Consider the following 26,229-nt stretch of genomic DNA (forward strand, 5'->3'; position numbering starts at 1 on the left):
ATGAAATGACTTTCAAATATGATTTGCTGTTTTCTTATAGACACGTTAAGTAAATATATAGTAAAGATGGATTAATATGAAAGGGGTAGAAATTGGTCAGTCAATACTTGGTCATATCTTATGGCCAAGTACTGACTAACATATAAGTACAGACAATCATATATTGTAATCTTTTCTTAAAAGTTTAAAATACTCAACATTCTTAAATATTCACTAAAGAAGTATAAAAATGTTGTTTTGATAATAGTCGATACAAATAGACGACATGATAAAAATAGCAATATCAACATTTCCTAGAAATCGTGTTAACAATTTTTAACATTAGACGAAATATTAGAACATTATTTACAGATCATAAATTTTATAAATATGTATTGTTAAAATGCGCAAAGGATTTAGTGGTGATTTCTACTGCAAAATTAGGTGAGTATTAACAAATATGGAAATATGATTGGAAAAACCCAAAGTTAAATGACAACATCAAAGGAAGGTAAATACAAAGGAAATAATTCAAAGAAGATACAAACGAGATGTAAATAGATCTGAATACAACATGTAAGCTGGGGAAATATGTGTGTCAGAGAGTAAAGGTCAATGTTTTGGTTCGAACAATTTTGAACAAATTATTTAGTCTTTCTTTATCGATAAAAGGTAAGCGTTTTATTCTTAATTTGAATAAGACATAAAACAAAAACCTAACATTAAAAAATGTTATAATTATAATTACCAAAATATTTAAACAATGCCTTTACTAAATGACTAATAATTAGTCAAACAAAAGAAGAAATTTATATTCCAAAAAATATCACATTACTTGCTATTTCCATATATCAAGTACAGAAATGAATCAATGCGTGTCATATTCCTGATTATAAACATACGTTTTTTTAATTCCCCGAGCACAATGCATATCAAAGGTAAAAGAAGCGGACTACTTGACACAAATTAAAAAAAAAAACACAGTTAATCTCTAAAAATATAGGTCATTACTTAATAATATAATACGTTCATATGTAATGAATATGATTCGTTCATCTATACCATTACATGTTGATTGGAAATAAGTTATTGTGACAAATAAGAGGTATACAAACATAGAAAAAGAGGGTTTGGAAACGTCTTTTGGCAAATAATGCTTGCAAATAAGCAAACTGTGTTGAAATTATATGATTACAGCGTGTTCTTTAAAGCTTAGTTACAAATAACAAGCATCATTAATCTGTCAGAGTTTTCTGAAGAAAAAAAAATGTGTCAGTTGTATGTTCATTTAGTCAACAAATAAGAATTTAGAGCAAATTATCTTGAAATAGATACCATCGCACAACTTATAATATACAAACAATTTGTAAAACAGAAATAGTACGGCTGCACTACCGACTGGCCGTAGTACAGATGTAAGATCAGTTTAAGTTAATATATATGCCTGCTTAAGTAAAGCAACTATTACCGATATGCAATGTTTAGCACAATAATCGTTATCAACAGTAATAGTAAATTTAGCCTCTAAATAAATAAGATAAATTATTTATAATGTAAACATAAGAAGATGTGGTATGATTGCCAATGAAACAACCCTCTTCCAGAGACAAATGACATAGAAGTTAATATCTATAGGTCACTATACGGCCTTCAACAATGAATAAAACCCATACCGCAAAGTAAGCTTAAAAAGGCCCCGAAATGACTAATGTAAAAAATTCAAACTAGAAATTTAATGGCCTGATTTATGTACATAACAATAAACGAAAAACAAATATGATATACATCAATAAACGACATCCATTAAATTACAAGCACCATGACTTTGAACAGGATCCTACAGAATATTGCGGGGTTAAACATGTTTGCTGGTCCCCCCTCTAAATCTGGGACAGTTGTGTAACAGTACATCATAAGAACAGACTATAAAAATCAGATAAAAGGGCTTATCTTATCAGATAGATAAAAAGCACATAAAAACCTCACAAAACTACAAAAGACACAAAGAACAGATCTCAGAGTACTTGTAGTGACTGGAAGATATTTCAAAATTATAACTAAAGAACATGTGTCTAAGAATACAATATTAATCAGTACACATTCAACATCCAATGGATTTAATATTAAGACGTCTTTTACAGTCAGAGAAAAACATGACTTTGTACAATGCCAAAGTATAGGTATCGACAAATAGCTATCGTAGAACCATGAATGTGCATATGTGTATAACAATAACATTTGGTTTGGTTTTAATTTACTGATAACATAATCAATATTTATACCGATAAAATCAATATTCAAAGATTTTACTTTACATTATTCAATCTAACATTATTATTTACCATGATTTCTTATTCGATAGGATAAAATGGAAGTTGAAAATCGGTTGAAGGACGAGGTAAGTTTGTATTAACTTTGTTTTATCATTGATAAGATATCAGAAATAATGTAGCCGTGGGATGGGATTTTGATGTGTATTTACCTTTCATGTTTTATTGATGATGATATATATTAACATCGACAATTATGCAGCAACTATCTATACCAACGTTTACCATGGGAGCTTAACGCTTTCAGAACTTAGAGCGCAAAATGTTTGAAAAGTTTACTTATACAAATATGGTTACAACAGCAAAAAACAAAACAAAACAAAAAACAACAGGACAACTGTAAAAGGGAAACACCTCTCGGAAAGAAAATGAAAGAACATTTCCCAAAATTATAGACTTGCTAAGTTATGTTCTAGATTTTATTTAGTGTTTATAAAATTGTTATATCCTATGAAACAGTAAGGGTTTTGTATACCCCAGTCATAGATGCATTGATGCCCTAAGCAATATCTAAAAAATCTTTTTCGAGATTTTTATAGATTTTGAATAGTATAGACGAAACAGCGTCTGGTGTAAAATACCTTTTATCTTTGATCAGTTTTTTAAAGGCAAAAATAGTATTTGACCACAGTAATTGTTGCATTCCATATTGTGGCACCATCTGTAATCTAAGTTGTGTTAATGTGTTTTCTTTTTAAGGTTATTGCAATGGAACAGACTATACGTGCATTGAATAAAACTCAAACAGAAATATTGTATCGTATGACATCGAATCGGTGATATATCTAATATTTAGCATTAGTTTAACAAATACTTTTGTTGAGAAACAATATCTGATGCACTACATTGTCGGAATGAATTCAGCAACATCATTAATATAGTTCTATCATTTAAAAAAAAATGTTATACTAACGCCAACGATTGTGATTTATAAAATGTTTAAATTGAATTTTTAACGGAAATTCGTTATTTTTAGTTAAAAGCAGATTGTAAAGTCCTAACCCCTCAAATTGTATCTTATTTAAAGGGTCATTATCTGAAAGTTAATCTTTAAACATTTCCTAATAATTAATTTTAAAAAACTATGCAATTGTATATTTAAATTCTAAATTATGTTTTAGTGAGGCTTGGTCGTCAAATTCAGCTGCTGCTTTGATTAAAATTCAGCGTAAGTACATTTATAATAAAAGATTAAATGACACTTTGCTTTTATTCATATTTTTTCCTCAAACAGCAATTGAGGCTGTAAATCAAATTGTTTGATCATGACTATTGATCTTTTGGTATTTTAATTGTTATTTACGTCTTGCATGTATAAATGTATATGAAAATAATTTAGAATCTATCGTTTAAGCTCAAATTATGAATGGTAATTTTTAACTCAAAACCAATCCGTAAATTATACAAATAGTAAATGTGTTTTATATTTAAGAGCTTGAGAAACATGTGCAAAACGTAGAAACACAATTTCTGGAAGATACGAACAAATTAGACAAAGCAACCAATCAGATCACTAACTTGTTGAAGAAAAGTGATAGAATGAATGTGCTTGTAGACACTTTACGAAGTGATGCTTTTGAAGGAGTTGTTGGTGAAAACGATAACAGCGTTTCAAACGCATCACAAACCAAAATTGCAAGCGAAAAATGTACATTGGTTAACCTAGGAAACACGGAATCAAGGACAAGTGATATGGATAAAATGCTATCATCACCAAGCGAATCCACAGTCGAAGAAGATAATGAATTTATGACTGACGATGAATTTTGTAGCAGTAATACATTCGAAAGGCGTATTGAAAATTACATCACCAATAGTGTGAAGGACAAAGCAGATAAAGTAATAAAACATCGAGTCTCTAACATTGTTCTTGACAAAACTCTCAATGTTCAAATCGATACAAATTCACTCAAAACTGTAAAAAGTAGAAATGATAACGCAATTATGACCAAAGCTTCAATATCTGATTTTGAAAATCTGCATAATAAAGATGAGAAAGAAAATATAAAAAGGGATATATTCAGTGAAAAGGACAACCCATTAATAAGGATTTCAACTGAACGTTCATCTAATAAGGACGATTGCGAAAAGCTGAGCAAGAAATTACTTCAAACTAGGACAAAGATAAGGAAAAATGGGTATAAAAGTAAATCTATGGAAAGTCAACATGACAACCGTGTAAGTTATCACAGTAAACAAGGATGTTTCGAAGGAACCATCACTACTAACGTTTTAAATATGGACCTTCAGAAAGAAGAATTCATTCTACCAAATATTAAACCAGAAGAAACGCTAGGTTTTTCACAAGAAATGTTAGTATTGTATGATACATACCAATAAAACCTAATATTTGCAGTAAAGTTTTAGATTTAAAAAGTAGTGAATACAACTTTGTGGACCGTACCAATTTATAATGTATCAATATGTATATACATGTTTGTACCAGGAAATATAATATACATTTAATGTAACAACAAATTTTGCCATAATAAATTTTATTGCAAAAAGTTTTAATACGAAATGCACATAAATCATTTTGGGTCTATATATCTCATCAACAGATCTGTTCATGTTGTTTGTTTTTTTGGTCTTTTTCTTGTTTTGCCATGGCGTTGTCAGTTTATTTTTGAATTATGAGTTTGCTGTCCCTTTGATATCTTTCGCCTCTCTTTTAGACACCTCTTAGGACATCTACACGGATGAAAAAATATGTTAAACTGATAATAGTATCAACTTAACGTTGGTAGTATTCAGTAGATATATTTCTTCTGACTTTATACAGAAAAAACCTTTTTCAAATATTAACATCCAGTTTTCAATTCTACTTTTTTCTTTTCAGATCTTTTGATTGTTTGCAAAAGATATTTATTTGATTCAAATTATTAAAAAATAAAGACATAAAATTGTCTAAACTCTACACTAAGCAGTATTTTGTAACATCTGATTATTTGTAACAACGGAAATAATTTTAAAAAATCGATTTGTATTAATATTTTGAATAATAACAGTATAATGATAATAAATCGATGACAACATATGACAAATGAATGTTTTGATATGTTTAGGTTCAGAACTCCAAGACGACGGAGAAGGAGATCACTAGAGGAGGACAGCTTTGTTTCTAGTAAGTTTAATGCACGTAAAATATATGTCCTATTGTATAAAATGTCGGGTTTTAAGATTTTTAATACATGGATTGAAGCATCACACAAATAGTGAATTTATTGATCATAATGTACATTTACAAATTAAAGTCTTTCATCACATCTTTAATGATATCGATACACAAGAATTATTGTTGGTCTTAAAACTCAAAAAGGCTAATTCAAGACGATTAAAATGAAATGGATTATATTTAATGCACATGAAATAATCATGAATAGTATAGCGTTAGACACAAGGTGATGACATAAAAAGGTTTGAAATAAGACTGCTGAAATGAATAAATAGATAGATGGCCGGGAAGCGAAAATTTCCCACACTATCTAGCCGTAGAAGCCCGTTAAAATTTATTCACAAACATATTGAAGAAATTATTAATAATGATAGTAATGATACCTTGTCAGGACTTCTTGATGTTGATCAACCAAGAACAGTTAGAGAATGGCTACAGTATACCAATCAGATGAGAGTTCACGGTTAGTATGGTACATTAATGCAATACAAAACGTGCTTCTTTTATTGTTTATCCATTTCAATTTTATATAATTCTATGTTCATCTACTTATAACCATTTGAATGCTAATGGGGATGAAAAGTTCAGTCACTCACAAGGAAGATTAGTATTCAACATACGATGAAACCATTTGTATGACTCTTTCATCTTGTTCTGTTAAAGTTTGTTTAACATTTTAACTCTAAGACTTGAGTAAATAATTTTATTTGCAATGCTATTGTTTTCAGCTTCAGCGAGAGTGATATCAGGAGTAGTAAAACTTGGAAGATCGCAAGATGTTATTCTTGTATTAGATACTTCGGAACGTATGACAGGATATTTCCAAAAATTAAAATCGGCCGCATTACAGTACGTGTATGGTAAGTGTATAATATAGGAAAGTACGATTTGCGTATCAGCAGGCAAAGTATTTGGTTTTTTTTAAGTTCAATGTTTATGATCATTCTTTAAAAAGACAATTGTTTGCATTGTTTTCACATATATGGAATATTCAAATCCATTAGTCGAAATCAAACTTACAATGTCATTACAAAAGCAGAAAAACGGTCAAAAGACAAACAACAGCATACACAACACAATATAGAAAACTAAACTTTTATCAGTTTGATTCGACTAATGAGTTTGGATGTTCCTTTGGTTTCTTTCGCCTGTCTTTTAATGAAGCTTTTTTCTAAGCACATTATAACTATAAATTACAACATCATCGCATCGGAAAACTGTTTCTTTAATTCAAATTATTGCAGGCATCAAACAACAATTCGAATGTACAGAAATGGATAATGGAATCGGTCTTGCAATTTTTGGAAGACAAACCAGGCTTATTCAAGAAGCAACTAATGATTATGACTTGATAATAGAATTAATAGGTAATATCATAAAATGAACAGGTCAGATAAGAGATATTTCTCAAAAAGGACAAACATATGCCTCATTACAGTTTCTCTCTTTTCATGTAATCTAGGAATAACGAGTATATAAAAAGAGGCGAGATGCCAAGAAGACATTCAAAACTTTTAAGTCGAAGACAAAGTGACAATGCCGTGGCAAAATAAAGCAACAAAAAGACGAACAAGTCCTCTAAATACAACATAGAAAAAAAAGAAAAAGCAAAACGAACCCCACAAAAAGCCAGGGATGAACTTGGGTGCTCCGGAAGGGTTGGCAGTTCCAGCTCTACATGTGGCACCAGTTATGTTACTCATACAAGTACAAACTGGTGATAAGTCTCATTCAGAGATGTCATATCCGAGAAAAAGATGACGAATTGTGGTTACGACAATCGGAACATATTCGTGATTATTTGTGACACAGACATTCCATAATGTGCAGCCAACCGTGATGGCGTCCGCTAAAGGGTCGCCTTCAACTAAACACTTGGAACCCTTTCTTCAATTACTTCCTTGAAAGCAGCAACCCTTTATCAAGGAAATTATAATAGGAAACGCAAGCTTTGGAATATCGTAACAATAGTGAGGTATTTACTTTAAATGTAGGCGCCGCTAGAATGTTGCTCCATAGAAATGGGAAAAGTACAATTAGGAAGCGGAAATCATCCCATTTGTAATTTTTTGTTTTGTTCTCAACACACCCTTATTGTCAATTTCTGGATGTAAGTCAAGATAAGGCAGAATTTACTTTTTATGTGTTATCCTTTATTTCAAGTTCGATGCAATAAATGAGTTCAACGTAGTCAACAAACTTTGAAATATTAAGTGAGAGGTCATCATCTATATAAAAGAACGGGAAATTGAAGGATAATGCTAACTTCATTTCATTCTTCCTGAGAAGCTCCTGTATGAAGTCCATCTCACATGAATAAAGGAACAGGTCGGAAAATATGAGGAACACAATTGGTTTGGATAGGAATGCAGATTGCTTCTTGAAAAACCCGTCCTCCAAACATAACAAATATGTTGTCAATAAAAAATAAAGCATTTTAATAAGGAAATAATATTTTTATTTACTTTGAACAGATCAATGTTCATTTCTAGAAAACGAGACAAAGAAATCGATCTTAGTCAACAAATACTTCGGTAATACATCATTTATTAAATAGCTATAATTATAATACCTCACAACAATTTTAGATATCAGTTTCCTGTATGATTTTTGTCGTTAAAAAAGCATAAGTGTATACAGAAATATTAGTAATAAGGTTTACCAAATAATTTCCAATATAGTTCTATTACTTTAAAGGAAAACTAACACCAGAAGGGGATGCTCCTGTCATTGGAGGACTTCTTTTGGGTTTAGCTGGTGTAGTATCATGTATGTCAATATCAATAAGATTAATACATTTAAAGAAAGTATGTCGAATGGGAGTGGTACAAATATAATAAAATGTACTTTAAAAAAATTGTTAACTTTTTATACATTGTGACTTGGATGGAGAGTTTCTCATTGGCACTCATATCACATCTTCTTATTTATATTTAAAATGAGTAAGACTAGATGCGATTACAGTATAGGCATCTCTTGACATGCATGCATCGATGGTTTTACGATTTCACATCCAGTAGTAAATGTGAAAGCAGGGAACATTTTAATCATTTAGCAAATATGCGGATGGTACCATCGGTGACTGAAAGTGCACCAATAGTGGTATCTACCAAGTATTGGACCAGGCAAAATATAAGACATTTCAGAGTTGAATACAACAGGACCTAAATAGAAAATTAGACTTTCTAAAGTCAACTTTGCTTTAGGGAGTTTCTACTTTAGCTCAATCACAATAATATGATTTACAAACATGAAAATTAAAGACTCAATATGTCATTTGAATCAAGATAACACCTAAGCACTCTGGCCACACGACCAATGATACCCTCAGGATTAATATTCCATCATTACCATGCGTACGACAAGTGTTTCTGGATTTACCTTCATCAGGTAGGCTTATAATGTGAGCTTGAATCCAAAACATTGGAGAAGTTAAAAGCAAAAGGGTCTAAAAAAACTAGAAATCAATCTTCAATTCTAGAAATAACAGAAAACCAATTTTATTTGCTAATTGAAAATTAAGCTGAATAAAATAATTTAAGACAGCAGAGAAGATAATTCTGTTTTAATTGTTTATTACTAAGACTTGATAAAGAGTGAGCTATTTATACTGTAAATTTATGATGTCTCTAGTCTGGTCAAAGGGTCAGAGTGTCCTACTTTATCAAACGATAAATTGTTGAAATTAGATAACATGTTTTCACGTGCAGATAAATTTTACTTATGACCAGTGGATTTTTGGATTACATCTTTCTTATTGGTCAATGATCTTGCGGGGTCAGCACGAGTTCACGTGTAAGTGCGTTGTGTTCACCTCCTTTTATAATCAGCATTTGATGTGTTAACTTGTGATTCTTATCAAACAATTTGTTAAAAATTCCCACCCTTATACCTCCCTTAATGTTATCTTTTGAAGTAGATATGTATATATGTTTATTTGTGGGGCAGATTTTTCTCCCCACCTTTGCTATTCTTTGTCATTTATTCAATTGATATGATATTAGTTGATGTAATTTCGTATTAATTATGTATTATTATTTCATATTAAATATGAACTTTTATGTCAAATGTTTTATGCATTTTATGATTTTGAATAAGTGACCTTTTTTCGTCAGTTTAGTTTTTATATTGAATAGCAAATCAAGCTCAGACTCTGACCTGTGTATACATAGTATGTTTATGGTATCTAGCTGTCTGTCTTAAATAATGATTGATAAACAACAGTAATTAGTTTATATTCAAACGTTAACTGTGGTTAAAAATATAACCAAAAGACGTTGTATGTTCTTTCGTTTACAAAAGGTATTTTAGGCTACTCCCATGATACAGCAATACAGGCGCATATGATTGTGTTCACGGATGGATCTTCAGGACAAGACATGCCCTCAGTAGATGTTGATGACAATACGTTTTCTTTCGGAACGTTACGAGTACGTATAGATGTGAAAACTTATGATTTATATTCCTTTCATCGCGCTAGACAAAGTTGATATTTTTATATTATTCAGCTATCTTATGTCTACGAAATTAAGTGTGCAAGATATCTTCAAATCACAATTAAACACATCTCTAATGAACTTAAGTCACATTTTCTTTTTATATAAAGTGCAAATATGCATCCTGTTTTTTAGTTCTATGTTTATAGTTCATTCTTTTGATTTAAACCGGAATCAAAGTATGCGATATTGAATGCTCAGCTAAATAGATGTTTGAAACAAAAACAGTCATAATTTTCACTATTATATCTTAAAGTGTTAGTGATGAAGAGAAAACGTTTGTATCAAACAAGATAATCAAGAACGCATTTACAACATAAGTCTACAAAAAAAATCAAGATTATTGAAATTGTCAATTAATTCATAGAACTAAATTCCTTAAATGACTATTTTTCACTTCTGCATTTCTGGCCATAACCTTGATCAACAAAACAGATGAGGAAAGCTGCAATCATCGAAATTGATCAGGAAAACAAGATCTCTAAGAAAATTAAGTGACTCCTTTTAGTGAATTTTGTCATTAATTGACTGAACAATTTTTTACAAAATAGTGAGACTGGATCAAACCTGATCACAATCTTACTAAGTATGTTACAGAAGGCTGCCACTATTGCTAAAGTTTTAATGAAGCATGTTTAAGCTTTGATAGCCTTTAGTTTAAGTATGTTATGCATTGGTTAGTTTTACAAATTATTTTTAGGTAAAACCGGACATGAATGGTGTAATGGATATAATAGCTTCCACTACTACAAAGATATTCTATGTACCTGTCGGAGGAAACCAGCGTAACATCGTTTGTATAAAAATCAGTCTTGTTACATAGTAAAAGATAAATGGAGTATACGTCAATAAGACACAAATAACCAAAAGGATCTAAACGTCAACAAACAGTCTTCAACAATAGGCAGAGGTCTACTGTGGATCCGTTATCATTTCGTTAAGTACCAATTTTCGTGGATTTCGTTGTTATATGAGAACGACGAATTGAAATGTTCAACGAATTACACATTTTCTAAAGGCCTGTATGTAGACAGTGTCAAATCAACAAAATCAAACATCAACGAAGATACAGTTTTCCTCATAAAGACGCAAATTGGTAACATCAAAAATTATAACGCCACACTATACAACATGGCAAGTATTACTTCAATGTTAATTGTTAAATGACAATCTTGTACACAAGGCTGTATTTTTTTTATTAATGTACCAGACCATATTAATAATTTCTAGATGTAAGTCAAGTAACGAAGCAGACATAACTGTATCTGTGGTACCTTACATTTATTGGGAAATATGTAATAAACCAAGTCACCAAACTTTGAATTATTATTTAGTGAAAGGACACCATATACATAGAAGAACGTGAAGTTAGATGATAAAACCATCTTCTATTAATACTTCAGAAAATCTTGTATAATCTATTTCTCTATTTCATTTTTCCGGTGGAGATTCTGTAGTAATAGTCATATTTATGTGAAGGCAAATCATCAACTTAACCAATAAAAGAAAAGAAAGTATTTGTTGTAAAACAAATATATATATACACGAGATATCCAATAATCTTGTCAACATTTTTTTAACTTCGTGAGACATATGTTTAGCAACAACATATTTGGTACGATAGGTTGAAGTAATCTAAACAAATAGTCGTTATTCTTACGAGAACCAGCTGTTTATTTTTTTGCCGATTTGTTTCCTGTCCGTATAAGTCAGGCCTTATACAGGGACCTTTTAAGGTGAATCAAAATGGCTTCATATTTGCAGATTTTGGAACAGGCTATGAGGAAAACAAATGGAAAAATTATACAAGATAATGAAATTGGCAGATTGACTATGATGACACAAGTAATGGTATGGTTATAAATAAAGATATGCCCAATCACGTTGTGAGTCGTGTAGGAATTTTCAAAATCTTATTAAGGAATTCGAGGCTGATTTTTACAGTATTAAAATAAAGTGTGTGAATTGTCATTTTTTATTTAGATTATTTCACTGGCAATTTAAAAGAGGATTAGCTGTAAAATTCATATTCCACGATTACACACAGCCCCCCCCCCCCCCCCTTCCTCCACACACTCCACCCCTTCCAAAAAAAAAACTAATGAACAATCGAAATAAACTCAGAAGAATACGATGGTCTTTCATTATTTTCCGAAAAATGACCCGATATAAACATGGATACATACATATATATATATATAATAAGTAAGTCTAAACAAGTGACAACTCCACGACAGTTCCATCTATTGGATCAACAGTGAAGTTGATACACGTTTGAAAACACACATTACATTCATAATTACTCTAAATATCAATACAACAATGTTAAATCTGCAAATTTGCGGAAGCAAATTTTTGTTCTTCTCTCGCCGGGATTCGAACTCATGCTATTGAATATATATATATATACACACAGACAATCAAATACAATCGTATAATGAAGATTTTTTCTATATCTGATTTCAATTCATAGAATAAAAAAATATATAAATCATCGTTTTAGGTTCTTCCATTTTGCTTACTTGTTTCACTCTTTAATGCTGACATTCTTTTCTTTTTATAAACTGAATACGATAAGCAAATGCGCAATTAACCTCCAGGAATACGGATTCAAATGAGGTTGTATTATTGACTTGCAAGCTGATGATACAATAGCAAAGATTTTTTCTTCATTTTGACAACAATGAAACTATAGCTAACTGACTGCTAAATGGGAATTATCATTTCAATATTCCGTTTTTAAATGTTTGAAACAATAACAATCATAATTTAATGTTTTGCCAAAATTATAACTAATGTTCATTGAACAGCTATTTCAAAGCAATACCAGAACTGATTTCATATAAAGTCATATGATTGATAAACCAATAATACACACTACTCTTGCTATTCAATCAATACTATCTAGTACAATAAGAACATGTCTCCTTTATTTGACATGAAAAGAGCTCTAAACGACTTGTTTGTAGCATTAGCCTTCAATGTACGATCAACCGATCATCACATAAAGGGATCTTTTTCGAGTTTATTATGATTATTATCAAATGTAAATAACGAAATCCAGACTACTGTTAACATCAGATTTTCAAGCTTTTTCTACGCTTTAGAATGGAATAAAATTTGTCAAAAGGGATATTTTCAGAAGAAACATATTAGTGTTTTGTATATTATCAAAGAAAAAAACCCTCCGTTGACAAAGGGGAATTATGACCTTTGAAAGTCACCATTGACCTAACGAATAGCCAAATGAAATGTCGCAATTTTTTATACGAGCAAACCATATTAATACATTCTTTGTATCACTTATTAGGTTTTTCCACTTTTCTATGGAAAGACCTATTGATTTTGTTCTGATTATTATTATTTTTTTCTTCTTCCGCCGGTGTTTGGTGGTTTTGTAAGATGTCGCTTATATTTTTTTGCGACTTTGAAACTGACCCTGTTTAACCAAACACTTTTTATTGTAAGAGCTATCTCCCCAAACACTGTTTTTCTTGTGTGCGCATATCCTTCGTAACCGTAAAATATTACGACAAAATCATTTCACCAATTTGCTCGTTATATCCTCAGGATCTTAAGAATAATTTTGACCGAAGCGGTCCGGAGCCTCCATATCAGATTTATTTCACCTTTCATATTTAAAATAAGTGAAATGTAATTGTAACTGGTAAACCATAAGTGCTAGAGACGAAGGGTCTTTTGAATCGAGGTCTTTGGTCCAATCAATAGAAAATTAGGTCAAGGTCAAAGGTCAAGGTCATATTCTTAATTTTGATTTTGGCTTATTTTCACTTTTTTTTCAAAAATCTTATTAGATATCAACAACAACAACATGTTGTAACACATAAATTTTGGTTGAAATGGTACGTTGACATTAAATGGCAGTTTTCTCCCCTCTAATAAAATTGAAATTATGTGAATGGTGATATAACTCATTAACCATATATAATAGAGACCTAGGGTCTTTTGATTAGAGGTCCTATGTTTAAGATCTTGAAATTGAGGTCAAGGTCATATGTGATTTTGACCTTTTCTTTAACTTCATATGTATACATGATAAAGCTATAGGACTTTTGCATTATGTTGCTAGCCATATGTCCTTGAAAAAGCCAACCAGAAATGACCTTGTGTAAACCGGAAGTAGCTATTTTTGTACTAAATTTATTTAATGTGAAAGTATATAGAATTATATATTTTTTGAATTAGTGTCAAGTAAACTATCAGATAATACTTAAGTGACATTTTTCAAACCGGAAGTAACAAATTATCTCCCTTTATGTCAAACAAACGTGTATAGAAACCATATATTTTTAAAATCAGCTTACAATAAGCTATCATTTGGCACTGGAAGTGACATTTTATTCCCAATTTTAATATTTTTCCATATCATAGGGTGGAAAGAGCTTCATTTGATCTCTGAACAATTGGTTTTTATCATTATTATTTTATTCTTCTTCCGCCACATTTTTTTATTACGGTGCTTTGTGGTTTCGCAAGATGTCGCTTAGATTTTTTGCATATGATACCGAACAGTTATTGCAATTTTGAAACTGACCCTGTTTAGCCGAACACTTTTTATTGTAAGAGTTATCTCCCCCAAACACTGTTTTTCTTGTGTGCGCATCTCCTTCGCAACCGTGAGAGATTACGACAAAATTATTTTACCAATTTGCTCGTTATATCCTCAGGATCTTAAGAATAATTTTGACTGAAGCGGTCCGGAGACTCCATATGAGAGTTATTTCCCCTTTTGTATTTTAAATAAGAAAAATGTAATTGTAACTGGTAAACTATAAGTGATAGAGACCTAGGGTCTATTGAATTGAGGTCCTTGGTTCAAAACAAAGAAAATAAGGTCAAGGTCAAAGGTCAATGTCATGTTCTTAATTTAGATTTTTGCTTATTTTCATGTCGTAACACATAAATTTTGGTTGAAAGGGTGCATAGACATTAAATGAGAGTTTTAGCCCTTCTTATATTTAGAATTATGCGTATAGTAATATAACTCATTAACCATATATAATAAAGACCTAGGGTCTTTTGATTTGATGCCCTTGGTCTATGACCTCGAATTGGAGGTCAAGGTAATAGTTAAATTTGACGTTCTAGATTTTGACCTTTGCTTTAAATTCATAATAATACATCATAAAGCCATAGGACTTTGAGCATTAGGTTACAAGCTATATGACCTTAAAAGATCAAACCGGAAGTGGCCTTATGTAAACCGGAAGTGGTTATTTTTGAACTTATATTATTTAAGAGTGTAAAGATGAAAATATTTTAGAAAGCAGTGTCAAATTAACTATTAAATAATACCGGAAATGCCATTTTTCATACCGGAAGTAACAAATTATCTCCCTTATTTCAAAAAAAAATTGTATAGAAACCATATATTTTTTGGAATCAGCAAACAATGAGCTATCATGTGACATTGGAACTGATATTTCAACCCGAATTTTAATATTTTCATCTCCAAATATATCGTTAGGAGTGGAAAGACCTTCAATTGTTCTCTGAACAATTGGTTTTTAATTCATATAACAATCCGTTCAATGCGAAACGAGAAATATCTCTTCATGCGGAAAATAGATAACAGGACTAACCGATAAAATAAAATCATACAAAAAAGCATGATACTTACAGATACAAAAATGACAAACAAATGCACTTATTTCATTTGAAATTTCAAAAACCTGAAATTCATCAATAACTTGCAAAAACGTAAATTAACATTGTATCAGCAGGTTGAGCAAATACAATAGATAATGACTGTACTATTCTTAACTTATATAAGTTAAGAATAGTACAAAAATCACCCGCCATGCACACTCCGACTTTTTCTTGTCTTGTGTTGAGCGAAATCAAACAATTGAAATAATCACAAAATGTCATATGAAATGGTTTATTTTGATTTCGATGATTTAGCAATAATAGCACATGTCAAAGGATACATGTAATGTTAACCTATACACAATTGAACTCCATTCACAAAAGGGGGAAACGATGAAATTGCTATTATTATAAAGTTATTCATTTAATTTTCAATTAACTGTATTGATTAAACTTGTCTTTTAATGTTGTAGCTACTGGCAATAAGCATAGCATCAGAAATTAGATATTCGAACAATCAAAGCAGAGAAGTTATTAAGAGGAAAATGGCAGAAAAATCACATTATGATGATATACATGTAGGAATTGATACACTCTTTATGTAATGAAATAGGCATTTTCATGAAAAATGTTCAAGTAAACCATACGCCTTGAGCAAACACAGCAAATAATATCAGCAGCTGTATTCACGACCGAAATTTAATGTGGTTAACATATAATCTACTACAATTGACAATTGACTATTCAATATAGCCAGCTGTAAATCGTCTAGATGTGAATAAATGAAAGATAGCTAACAAAGATCATACAATAAATAATCCAAATAACATTCTGTCCTGCACTTTAGGTTATTTGTCTTTGGTAGAGGTCAGATAACAATCACGTTAACAATACAAGAAAACACGACCTTGTGCAATGCCCAGTCCTTCGCCTCTAAATAGTTGTCTTGTTCAATGTATTCATCGTGTCATTTTCATCTTTCCTGCAAAGAATTAACAGTAATGAAAATCAAGGTATTTTATGAATAAATAAATGGAACAAAACAAATACATGCAAACTACACATACAAAAAACAAAGGAACTTCGCTTTTATAGTTGTTCTTTATCTCAAAGTCAGAGTTAAGGACTTCAACAAGTTATGTTTAATATAATGTCCTATAAAAACCTCTTGACCCAGTGTTAGATATACCACAACATACCGAATTTTCTACGTAAATTTCAGACACATCTCGAATGTAGTTCAAATATGCCTAAGCCATATTGACCTGAATAATAATGTGGACTTTTAAAAAAAATGACTTAATATACAGTTCTTTGTTTTTGTAGCAGTAATTACAGACAGGAATTAATACATGTGATATAACTTATGAGATTTTAATGACATAAAAAAAATCATGTGCGATGTATCCATAAAAACAATTAAGCATCAAAATAACTTAGTTATACACACATTACATATTTTAGGACGACTGTCTGGATATGGTTCAAGATTTTATTAATCCCTTAAGGTATAAAAACATGCGAGGGTTTTATGTGGAGTTAAAGTGTAATACACTTCAGTTAGGAGACAGAGTGAGACGTGGTCCTGATTGGGCTTATGATGATCAAGATTTGGGTCTCCCAGGAACTGTTATTGGACAAGATTTTAACGGTATGTCTTGTAAAAAGATAGAGTAACTACAAAAGGGGCAATAAAAAACCTTTCAATTGAAAAGAAAAACAGGCAATGCAATTACTGCCAAGATAAAAAAAAACGACAAGACAAAAAAAGTCAACAATACGTATATATTTAATTTATATTATATTTGAAATTTATTTAGAGTTAAAAATATCTTCAGACTAGGTATACATTGAGGAATGAATGTGCATTATAAGTTTAAATTTAAGTTGAATTAGAAATTTTCCAATGCAGTAAAAAAAAAAATTTTTTCCGATTTGAAATTTATTATGCAAAAAATATGCATTTAATTTCAAATTAAATGCATCATTTCATTCAGTGTACACAACACAACACAAGATTGAGCAAAACGAAATCCACACAATACAGGTTATGAACTCTGGTGCTCCGGTGGGGGGGGGGGGTTAGATCTTCTGATCCACTTTTAAACCTATCCTGTTGCAAGATAGCATTTCGTGATCAGTCTCATTCGGTGACATTTTAATCGAGGAAAACAGGTCGGTACTGTAAGTGTTCATTTTTGATACAGATAATTCCATAATTGTCAACCAAATCGTGATGGAATCCGTAAAAAGTCAAAACATTGAAATAAACAGAAAAGCTTGTTCAAGTTTGCATGCAAACAAATAATCTTATATTAAATTTATACTGAGAGACTTCGGCCACAGTCTATATTTATCCACGCGTTTTTTTTTTATATTAAAAATGTACTTTTCAAAACTTATACTTCGGAAATATACATCAAGTTTAGAAAAACAATGTTTTTATCAAAATGATAGAGAAGAGTGTCCTCTGCAATTCATACTTCTGAATTAGGACTTACATAGATGTAGAGCAGCAAAATGTATGTACCAGTGATAACTAGGACCGCTTAAATTCATATCAGCCAGTTAAGTACTTTCATCTTGTTTTCAGTGTCTGTGAGCCTTCTCTGGTATTGTATTGATAACTTTTCATTGGCCGATTCTTTCCTTTATTTTTGTTCATATATTTTAGAGTAATGTGCGTTTTCTGTACTTTTTTTTTTTATTTTGCGCACATTTTTAGTCCATTGAATGAAATCCAACTACATGTTTATGAGCCTGTTCCAAGCCAGGAATATCTTGAATACTAAAGTAGTTGAATGTTATATTTATTCATTTGTAATTTGATGTTTATATAATTAAGGCAGATCGTCAATTGTTATTTTGAAAGAGGAGGTATGAAAGGAGCCATTATTTGACCACTTAAATTGCAAAAATAGTAAAAACATTTGTCAGTTGTGATGTCATTGAGACGTAATTTTCATTTTAAAATCGATATACAAAATGTATTCAAAAGGGTATCACCATTTTAGACATTTTAGACTTTCGAAAAAATTTGATATGAGCCAGTTGTTTTATCTAAAATGATATTTAACACAAATAAGCATCCTTGTAGCAAAATATCATTTTTGGTTAGGTCTTGTCTCATATATTAATAATAATGACAAGCTAAAAATATGAGGCAATGTTGGCAGTTTTTGCAGTTTTGCGACAAGTTTAAGACCTAATGGAAACAAACATGTAAGTATAAATACTAATATCTGACTAATGTCTCGTGAACACATGACGCATGTTATTTGATTTTCGAGTTCAAGGGCACGAAAAAGAGGACCTATCATACCTCCGACTTTATACATACATTTTCTCTAAAAAGAGCAACGTAGAGCTTAAATATGGACATTTTCCATAATGATGTCCTCTGAATATCGCTCGGGTTTTGTGTTGTCGATATGTTGTCTCTTTATTCATATTTGAACTTAATCATCACCATGGTGTTAAATTTTCGAATCATATCCCATGATCCTGGTTGACAGGAGAAAGTTTCTATTCTTAAATATTATGCATTGCTGTCAAGTAAGCCACATAGGCTTCGTTGATCATTAGACAAAACAATGTTAAGATAATGATATGGACGCTTAAGAAGAATCACGATAAAGGAGAAATAACAGAAAGGTATAAGAATTAGTGTATGAAAAATATTCAGCCTTATTTGTTAGTTTTCTATTTTCGCACAAGACTAGTATCTTTAAGCAATTGATAACTTAAACCTCACTTTTCCTCGTACATGTTTAAAACGTTTGATTTCAATTTCCATGTTAAGACTGGATTTGGGTAGACTGGGACCATGGACACAGCCTTACATATCTATATGATGAGCAAATGGATAGATATCAAGTACGAAAAGTAGATGAAGCCAGAATACTCGTCAATGAGATGATAGCAGTCGGTTGTAGAGTTGTTAGAGGTAAGTTATGATGTCAGAGATATAAATCCAACTTTATATCTATATATATTTACATTATGATAAACAAACGTATGATATCAACTTCAGTGCGCATGACACACACGTACTTTTTAAAGAATCGTCGTCTGGAACACCAGGCAAAACTTCTTTAGAAATGAGAATTTATGAGTTGGACATTTTCTGTACTTTTTTTTCATATTTTCCATACTACAAATCACATAGAAACAATATGAGGAAGTGAAATGTTTTTTAATGCTTAATCTAACAAATAACTTTTGTTCTCTTTTCGTGAAAAAGATAAATAGCAAGGTACACTGTATGTTTGATATTCAATAACACACAGGTCAAGATTGGAAGTATGACGACTATGACGGAGGTGAAGGTTCATTAGGAACTGTACTTGAAGTGAAAGATGAAGGCAAGGTTGTAGTAAGTATTGTCTATTAGTATATTCAATCTATATGTTCAGGACAGAATATTTACTGATATATGTTTTAGCATTACAGGGAAAAGTATGAAAACCCACAAACGTAGCTCTATTTGTTTTACTGTTGTAAATGCAATTCCGGTTTCGCAACTTAAATTTTTACAAATGATAGCATGAAAAAAGTTGTAAAAGAAATAGAATTTAAAATGTTTTATCTATATCAGGAACACATGCTCCACGGCAATTTTCAAGGTCATGTCGATTGTCCAGTCCAAATTACGATCAAAATGTTCATACTTAACAACGAAAGTAGACTGCATTTATTATTGTTTCGTATGGAACTGTTGTAATTCTGTTTTGCGTGTTGGCATGTTATAAATCAAATGTTAAGTCAAATCGGTGGGCAGGACATTATGAACAATACAATTTTTTGCCTTTCCTTTTTATAATGCAGTGGAAGATAAAATGATAATAAAAACTAAACGAAACAATGATATACACGTTAAAAACTATACTTAAATTGTAGAATTAGATATCAAAAATAAAACTACTGACATTTTACATGTTTTTTTTCTAATTTGTAAAGATAAGATGGGACGGAACAAATAAAGGCATATTCAAAATTGGACATGATGGCCTTTTTGAAGTACGGTTGTGGTAAGTAATGATTCAACTGGTTACAAAGTTACTGAGGTATAGACATAGACATCGAATACTATTTTTAGATTAAAAGATACATTTAAAACAAGAGAGGGTTTTTTTGTTGTTTTTTTTTTATATTAATAATGGTGATAAGACACGAATAGTTTGACTGCCTTTTCAATATTTGAAGAAAACAATTTGATAGTATGAACATATTCTTTACTCCCGAAATTTAGAAGTAACGTGTTAACAGTCGCTATTCTGAATGATACTGAATAACATGCCACTTAACAGTGCATTTTTATCTTTGCTAACATGATTTTTATACTTTTTTCAATTTTCTATCATTTTACTTCTTTTAGCGACGACTTTGTGAACAATGAGAGAACAATTCAACACATGAAGCCAAATAATCAAAGTCAAAATGGACAACAGAATTACCACAATTTGAAAACCACAACTGAGGATGACCCATTGGATTACGTAATTCCTATATACTCCGATACATCAGGTGAGAAAAAGAATTGATTTCTCATCACTATGATTCAAAGGTGAAAAGTAAAATCTGCTATATTGATCATTTTTGTTTTATTATTAAGAATCATGTAGAAATGGTATATCAGAAAGTCATATGTTCTTTCTAATAAAAAAAAAAGCAGCTTGTAAATTATATGTTTACACATGAAATCACGTTATGTTTCCAGCGGAAAGTATGTAAAACATCTTCAAAACATGCTTTATGTGCCTGTCCCAAGTCAGGAGCCTGTAATTCAGTGTTTGTCGTTGGTTCATGTCTGTCATATTTGTTTTTCGTAAATTGTTTTGTTATAGATCATATTAGGCCGTTAGTTTTCCCAATTGAATTGTTTCATATTTTTCATGTCGGGGCTTTTTATAGCCGACTATACGGTATGAGTTTTTCTCATTGTTGAAGGCCGTACGGTTGCCTATAATTGCTTACATCCAATTCATTTTCACTTTGGTGGATAGTTGTCTCATTGGCATCATACCACATCTCCCTATTTTATATTTTCATGTTTTGCATACCAGACTTGTGTCGATGAGAAGTTTATTCCAAAATTGCCTGCCGTGCGCACAAAATTCGTACATTTTGTAAGTCCTGAAGTTTAATGCTACTTAGAGCAAACACACAATACAAAAATATTTAATCTGCTGATAATGAAAGCATGACTCTTTACATTAAATTTCGACTGCTGTACTTCCGAATTGATTTTATACAGCAACGACATACACAATATTGTTATAATTGTCTATTGTATTTTTAATTTTTTAACAGTCAGTGCTATTTGGGAGTATGAGAAGGGCTCACAGTGGACACAATACCCATCCGAAATAAATACCAAGATTGAAAAAGCTTACCAGAGGAAGCAATCAGGAAAAATCATCTTTGAAATGAATTATACAACGTAAATCCTTTGAATAATTTGTTTATGATAAATGAGTATTCGAAACTAATGTCATTATGTAAAAAGCAGAAGTTGTTCCTTCTCGTGAATTCACATTTCTGGATTTAAATAGACATGCAATTTTGCACAAATGAAGTTACACGAGTTAATTATAAATTTTTGTACAAAATTTAATGACCAACTCCAAATCAGTTTGTTCATTTTTCGGAAGCCCTTTCTGCTTAGTGTGCATATTTTCGGATTGAATATAGCATGCACATTACTGGTGTCATCTTTATTTATTCTACTTTCCCAAATTACTTAATTGTTGTAATTCTTTTTATTAATCATGCTCTAGCTTATGTTCATTTCAAAATTTCATATTTGAAAATGCATGCTCAATACAATATTGTTAGCGTTGGGAAAATTCAGACAGCTTTGTTGTTTGATAAAACTTGTGTCTAATCTTTTTGTTTGTGTGATTAGTCATATTATTAAAAACTTAAAACTGTGACCTTTGAGCCAAAGCTGTTCAATCAAAATTAGTAAGACTGATAAAACATCAGTTATCGATTTTTTTCTTAAACCTATTTCACAATCATATGGGATGACATGCACAAGCTATTAGTGTCGCAGAACTTGTTTTTTCATGGCATTTATTTTATGTAGAATCGATTGGACAGGGCCTTTTTGGGGTTGTTGTATGCCAAAGTATTTATAAGAGATAATTTTTTTTTCTCTCAAAAACGTATTTGATTTGTATTATCCTTAACCCACGAATCACAGATATAAAAAAAACATGTATAACATATTTAATTTATCAGACAATAAGGAAACAAATCATTTATAAAACAGGAATAAGCTTGGTTTAATTTTCAAATATAGAATAAACAATTTCCTTTATGAAACACGTATAAGGGCTGGTTTAACCCGAGGAATAAAAGGGAAAAGAAATATTTGTCCATATGTCTCAATATGAATAAACAAAGAAATATAAAGCATCCGAGTATTTCGAACCACACATAAACAGGAATGATCTCAGATGCCCCTAACGCATACGCAGATTGATATTGCTTCATTTAAATAAGTCAAAAATACCTTGTGATGAGTATACATTGTAATTGGTTACAGATCAAAATTCTTTTTAGATCTCTTTTGAGTTTTATATTATGTAAATATTGTTGAAAATTCACGCCTTTATTTGTACTATATAAGATTTACTAAGATAGCATCATCCAGTTGATGATACCACTATTAGCTTATTAATTGGATGGGCTATGTATCAATCAGTATGTACTTTTAAATTGTAGGTGTATAATCGATTTTCAAAGAATGATACATATAACCCCTCAAAAAAAGACAGAAATGCCAGTCAGAAGAAAAGGTAAATTGCTACGAACTAATAATAACATTGGACATTGTTATATTTTCTGTTGGCCATGGTTTTGTCTGTCCTTTTTTATTGAAATATGTTGATACCCCTTTGGTATCTTTTTACTTTTTTCATTAATTGAACGTGAACGAACCTATTTATGATAGCCTAATTTCATGATTAAAACATCCTACCACTTATTCATTGTATTATTAACATAATAATTAGGAGATGTGGTATGATTGCCAATGAGACATCAGAGTTCAAATGAGGAAGATAGAATGTATTTTAGGTCACCGTACGGCCTTCAACAATAGGGAAAACCCCATACAGTATAGTCAGCTATAAAAGACCCCGATATGAAATGTGAAACAATTCAAACAAGAAAACCAACGGCATAATTGATAGGCCGTTAAGCTACTTCAACAAATCACAAATATATTAATTTAAAAATACAGGTCTCATTGAAGACAGGTAAAATACCAAAAACATGATCAAATATTAGAAACCTATTCTGTATATGAGAAATGTCGGAATTATATTTTACAAACTTTAAGCATGGAGAAAAGGATTGCTTTAACACGAAAATAGAAGTTTTTACACGTATAGATTGAATTAAATGCATCTTATATACGAGTCAAAATTTTGGCTTTAATCCATTACAGCCCTTCGGAAGCATAATTTATTAAGTGATATTTTAATTAATTCTACAATGTTTTCCCTTAAAAAGGTAATTATACGCTAAACTATTAGTTATTTTCCTTGTGCATTTTTCCGTTTATTATAGCAGGAAGCTAGTTGGCTCTTTTTCTTTTATTTTCAGATTGAAGCTTTACTATTTGAATGGCAACTAACGATTTTGTACATGTAACCTAAAGCCTGAAACAGCGTATTGTTTAAACGGAAATAGATTTTAGTCGTACAAATATATATTGTTTCAACTAAATATATCATATATATGGTACAGTTAATTTGTTTAAACAGGAATTATGTAGAATACCTAATTTTTCGGGGATTTTGTATATTCACTAAAATCATTAGTGATTATATATAATCCCTGAAAATGACAAGTGATTTACATGATCACTGAATATTTTAAAAATTATTTTACACATTTTCTGATTATCAATAATACGAAGATCCTTTGTTTGATAATGATATTTCAAATGTAGACAAATAAATCATCTGTACATCTTACCCCGTTATGGTTTAAGTGGACAGTTTTCATTCCCTGTCCATGTATCAAATTTAAACTTTTTCCAGTGATATGCTATCTAACTTTGTTAAACCACATTGATTCATGAACAAAAAAATATCAAAATTGAAATTAATGATACCATCATTCTCAATAATAGTGACAACTGTACACGTATGTCATGAATTGTATTGTTTGCCAAAAACAGCGTCAAATGCACATTCTTGCTCTGAATGTAAATTTACAGAAATTGCTGATCAACAAGAACCCTACAACAAACTGGAATCGATCTCAGGTGTAAAATAGATGGCGATGAAGGTTATAGAACATCTGTTTTATGTTTTCTATGATCAAATAAACAAGGAATTTAAACTTATCAAACTAATGCAACTAAACATACAGAAAAACAGACCGAACCCATACTTGACAGATCGAACACAATTTTGGAAAAGGTCAACATTGGCTGTGATGTTTTAATATAGATTCCGCATGTTGATCGCTAAAAGAGATCACAAAATATAATGACAATTGTTCAAAAAATGACTGAAAGGGATATTTCCTGGCTACGAAAAATGAAATTTTGCTCGGATCCTACAAGAAAGATCAATTTTAGGTGGCTGATTAACTTTTTTGGCAACTTCTGATGTTTCTAACGACGTGCGGTAAAATCGGATATATTTTATTTTTTATATTGTGATATAGTTGTGCCAACTTATTAAATAAAAAAAAGCACTTTCTAGTATACAACACATGCATTCGTTTACCATTTGATGATTGAAAACTCCCCATTTTTTCTGTGGTTTTTGCTGTTTTGTTGCCCATGGGTCGGTTCAATGTCAGACTAAAGGTCATATATCAACGGGGTGTAAACATCAAATTATTTGTTTCTCTAGACAAACGATATTATGGTACTTAAATGAAAAATATTCAGTTCATGATATCATGTTTAAGATGTTCGTCTTATAGAAACGACATGTATGGTGTCAGACGCAAAGGCAAACCTGTCTTAATTGTTGATATTGGAGGTAGACTTTTTCAACAAATTGTCGCAATTCCTATTAGAACAAACTGTGCGCCTCTCCTTGCCGACTTCTTCTTATTTTCTTATGAGTCGGAGTTCCTTCAGACACTTGTTAAAAACAAGAAGATTCTGATATATTGCATTGATGATGTTTATTCAATTAACAATCCAACTTTTCTGATTGGGTTCCATTAATATATCCCCCAGAACTAGAAATTAAAGAAACAACAGCCACTGCTTCCTCAGCCTCGATTTTAGCTCACCTGGCCCAAAGGGTCAAGTGAGCTCTTTTCATCACTTGGCGTCCGTCGTACGTCGTTCGTCGTCGTCTGTTAACTTTTACAAAAATCTTCTCCGCAGAAACTACTATGCCAAATTTAACCAAACTTGGCCACAATCACCATGAGGGTATCTAGTTTAAAAAATGTGTCCGATGACCCAGCCTGCCAACCAAGATGGCCGACATGGCTAAACATAGAACATATGGGTAAAATGCAAGTTTTGTCTATTATTTTGAAAATCTTTATAAATAGAGAAAATCTTACAAGGGCAAAAATGTTCAGAAAGTTGAGCTCTACCAATTGTCCGAAATCACCGAAATTTTCAGACGACTTCTTATAGGAGTTATTG

General features: G+C 31.0%; 1 protein-coding gene across 1 annotated transcript; it reads left to right on the forward strand.

The window, feature by feature from the left end:
• Positions 1-610: 610 nt before the first annotated feature.
• On the forward strand, positions 611-25,325 carry LOC127734544 (uncharacterized). Its single transcript, XM_052244472.1, has 22 exons — positions 611-651; positions 2,342-2,377; positions 3,009-3,085; positions 3,431-3,477; positions 3,742-4,621; positions 5,375-5,433; positions 5,876-5,947; positions 6,213-6,344; positions 6,729-6,851; positions 8,182-8,253; positions 9,787-9,914; positions 10,681-10,773; positions 11,745-11,831; positions 16,064-16,168; positions 17,055-17,241; positions 19,393-19,536; positions 19,880-19,965; positions 20,550-20,620; positions 20,968-21,116; positions 21,903-22,032; positions 23,322-23,395; positions 24,207-25,325. Exons 2-22 carry the CDS (start codon positions 2,348-2,350, stop codon positions 24,209-24,211), a joined length of 2,751 nt encoding a protein of 916 aa, XP_052100432.1. The 5' UTR covers positions 611-651; positions 2,342-2,347; the 3' UTR covers positions 24,212-25,325.
• Positions 25,326-26,229: the final 904 nt, after the last annotated feature.

The sequence above is a fragment of the Mytilus californianus genome, unplaced genomic scaffold (assembly GCF_021869535.1).
Source record: "Mytilus californianus isolate M0D057914Y unplaced genomic scaffold, xbMytCali1.0.p SCAF_3, whole genome shotgun sequence".
Taxonomy (NCBI): domain Eukaryota; kingdom Metazoa; phylum Mollusca; class Bivalvia; order Mytilida; family Mytilidae; genus Mytilus; species Mytilus californianus.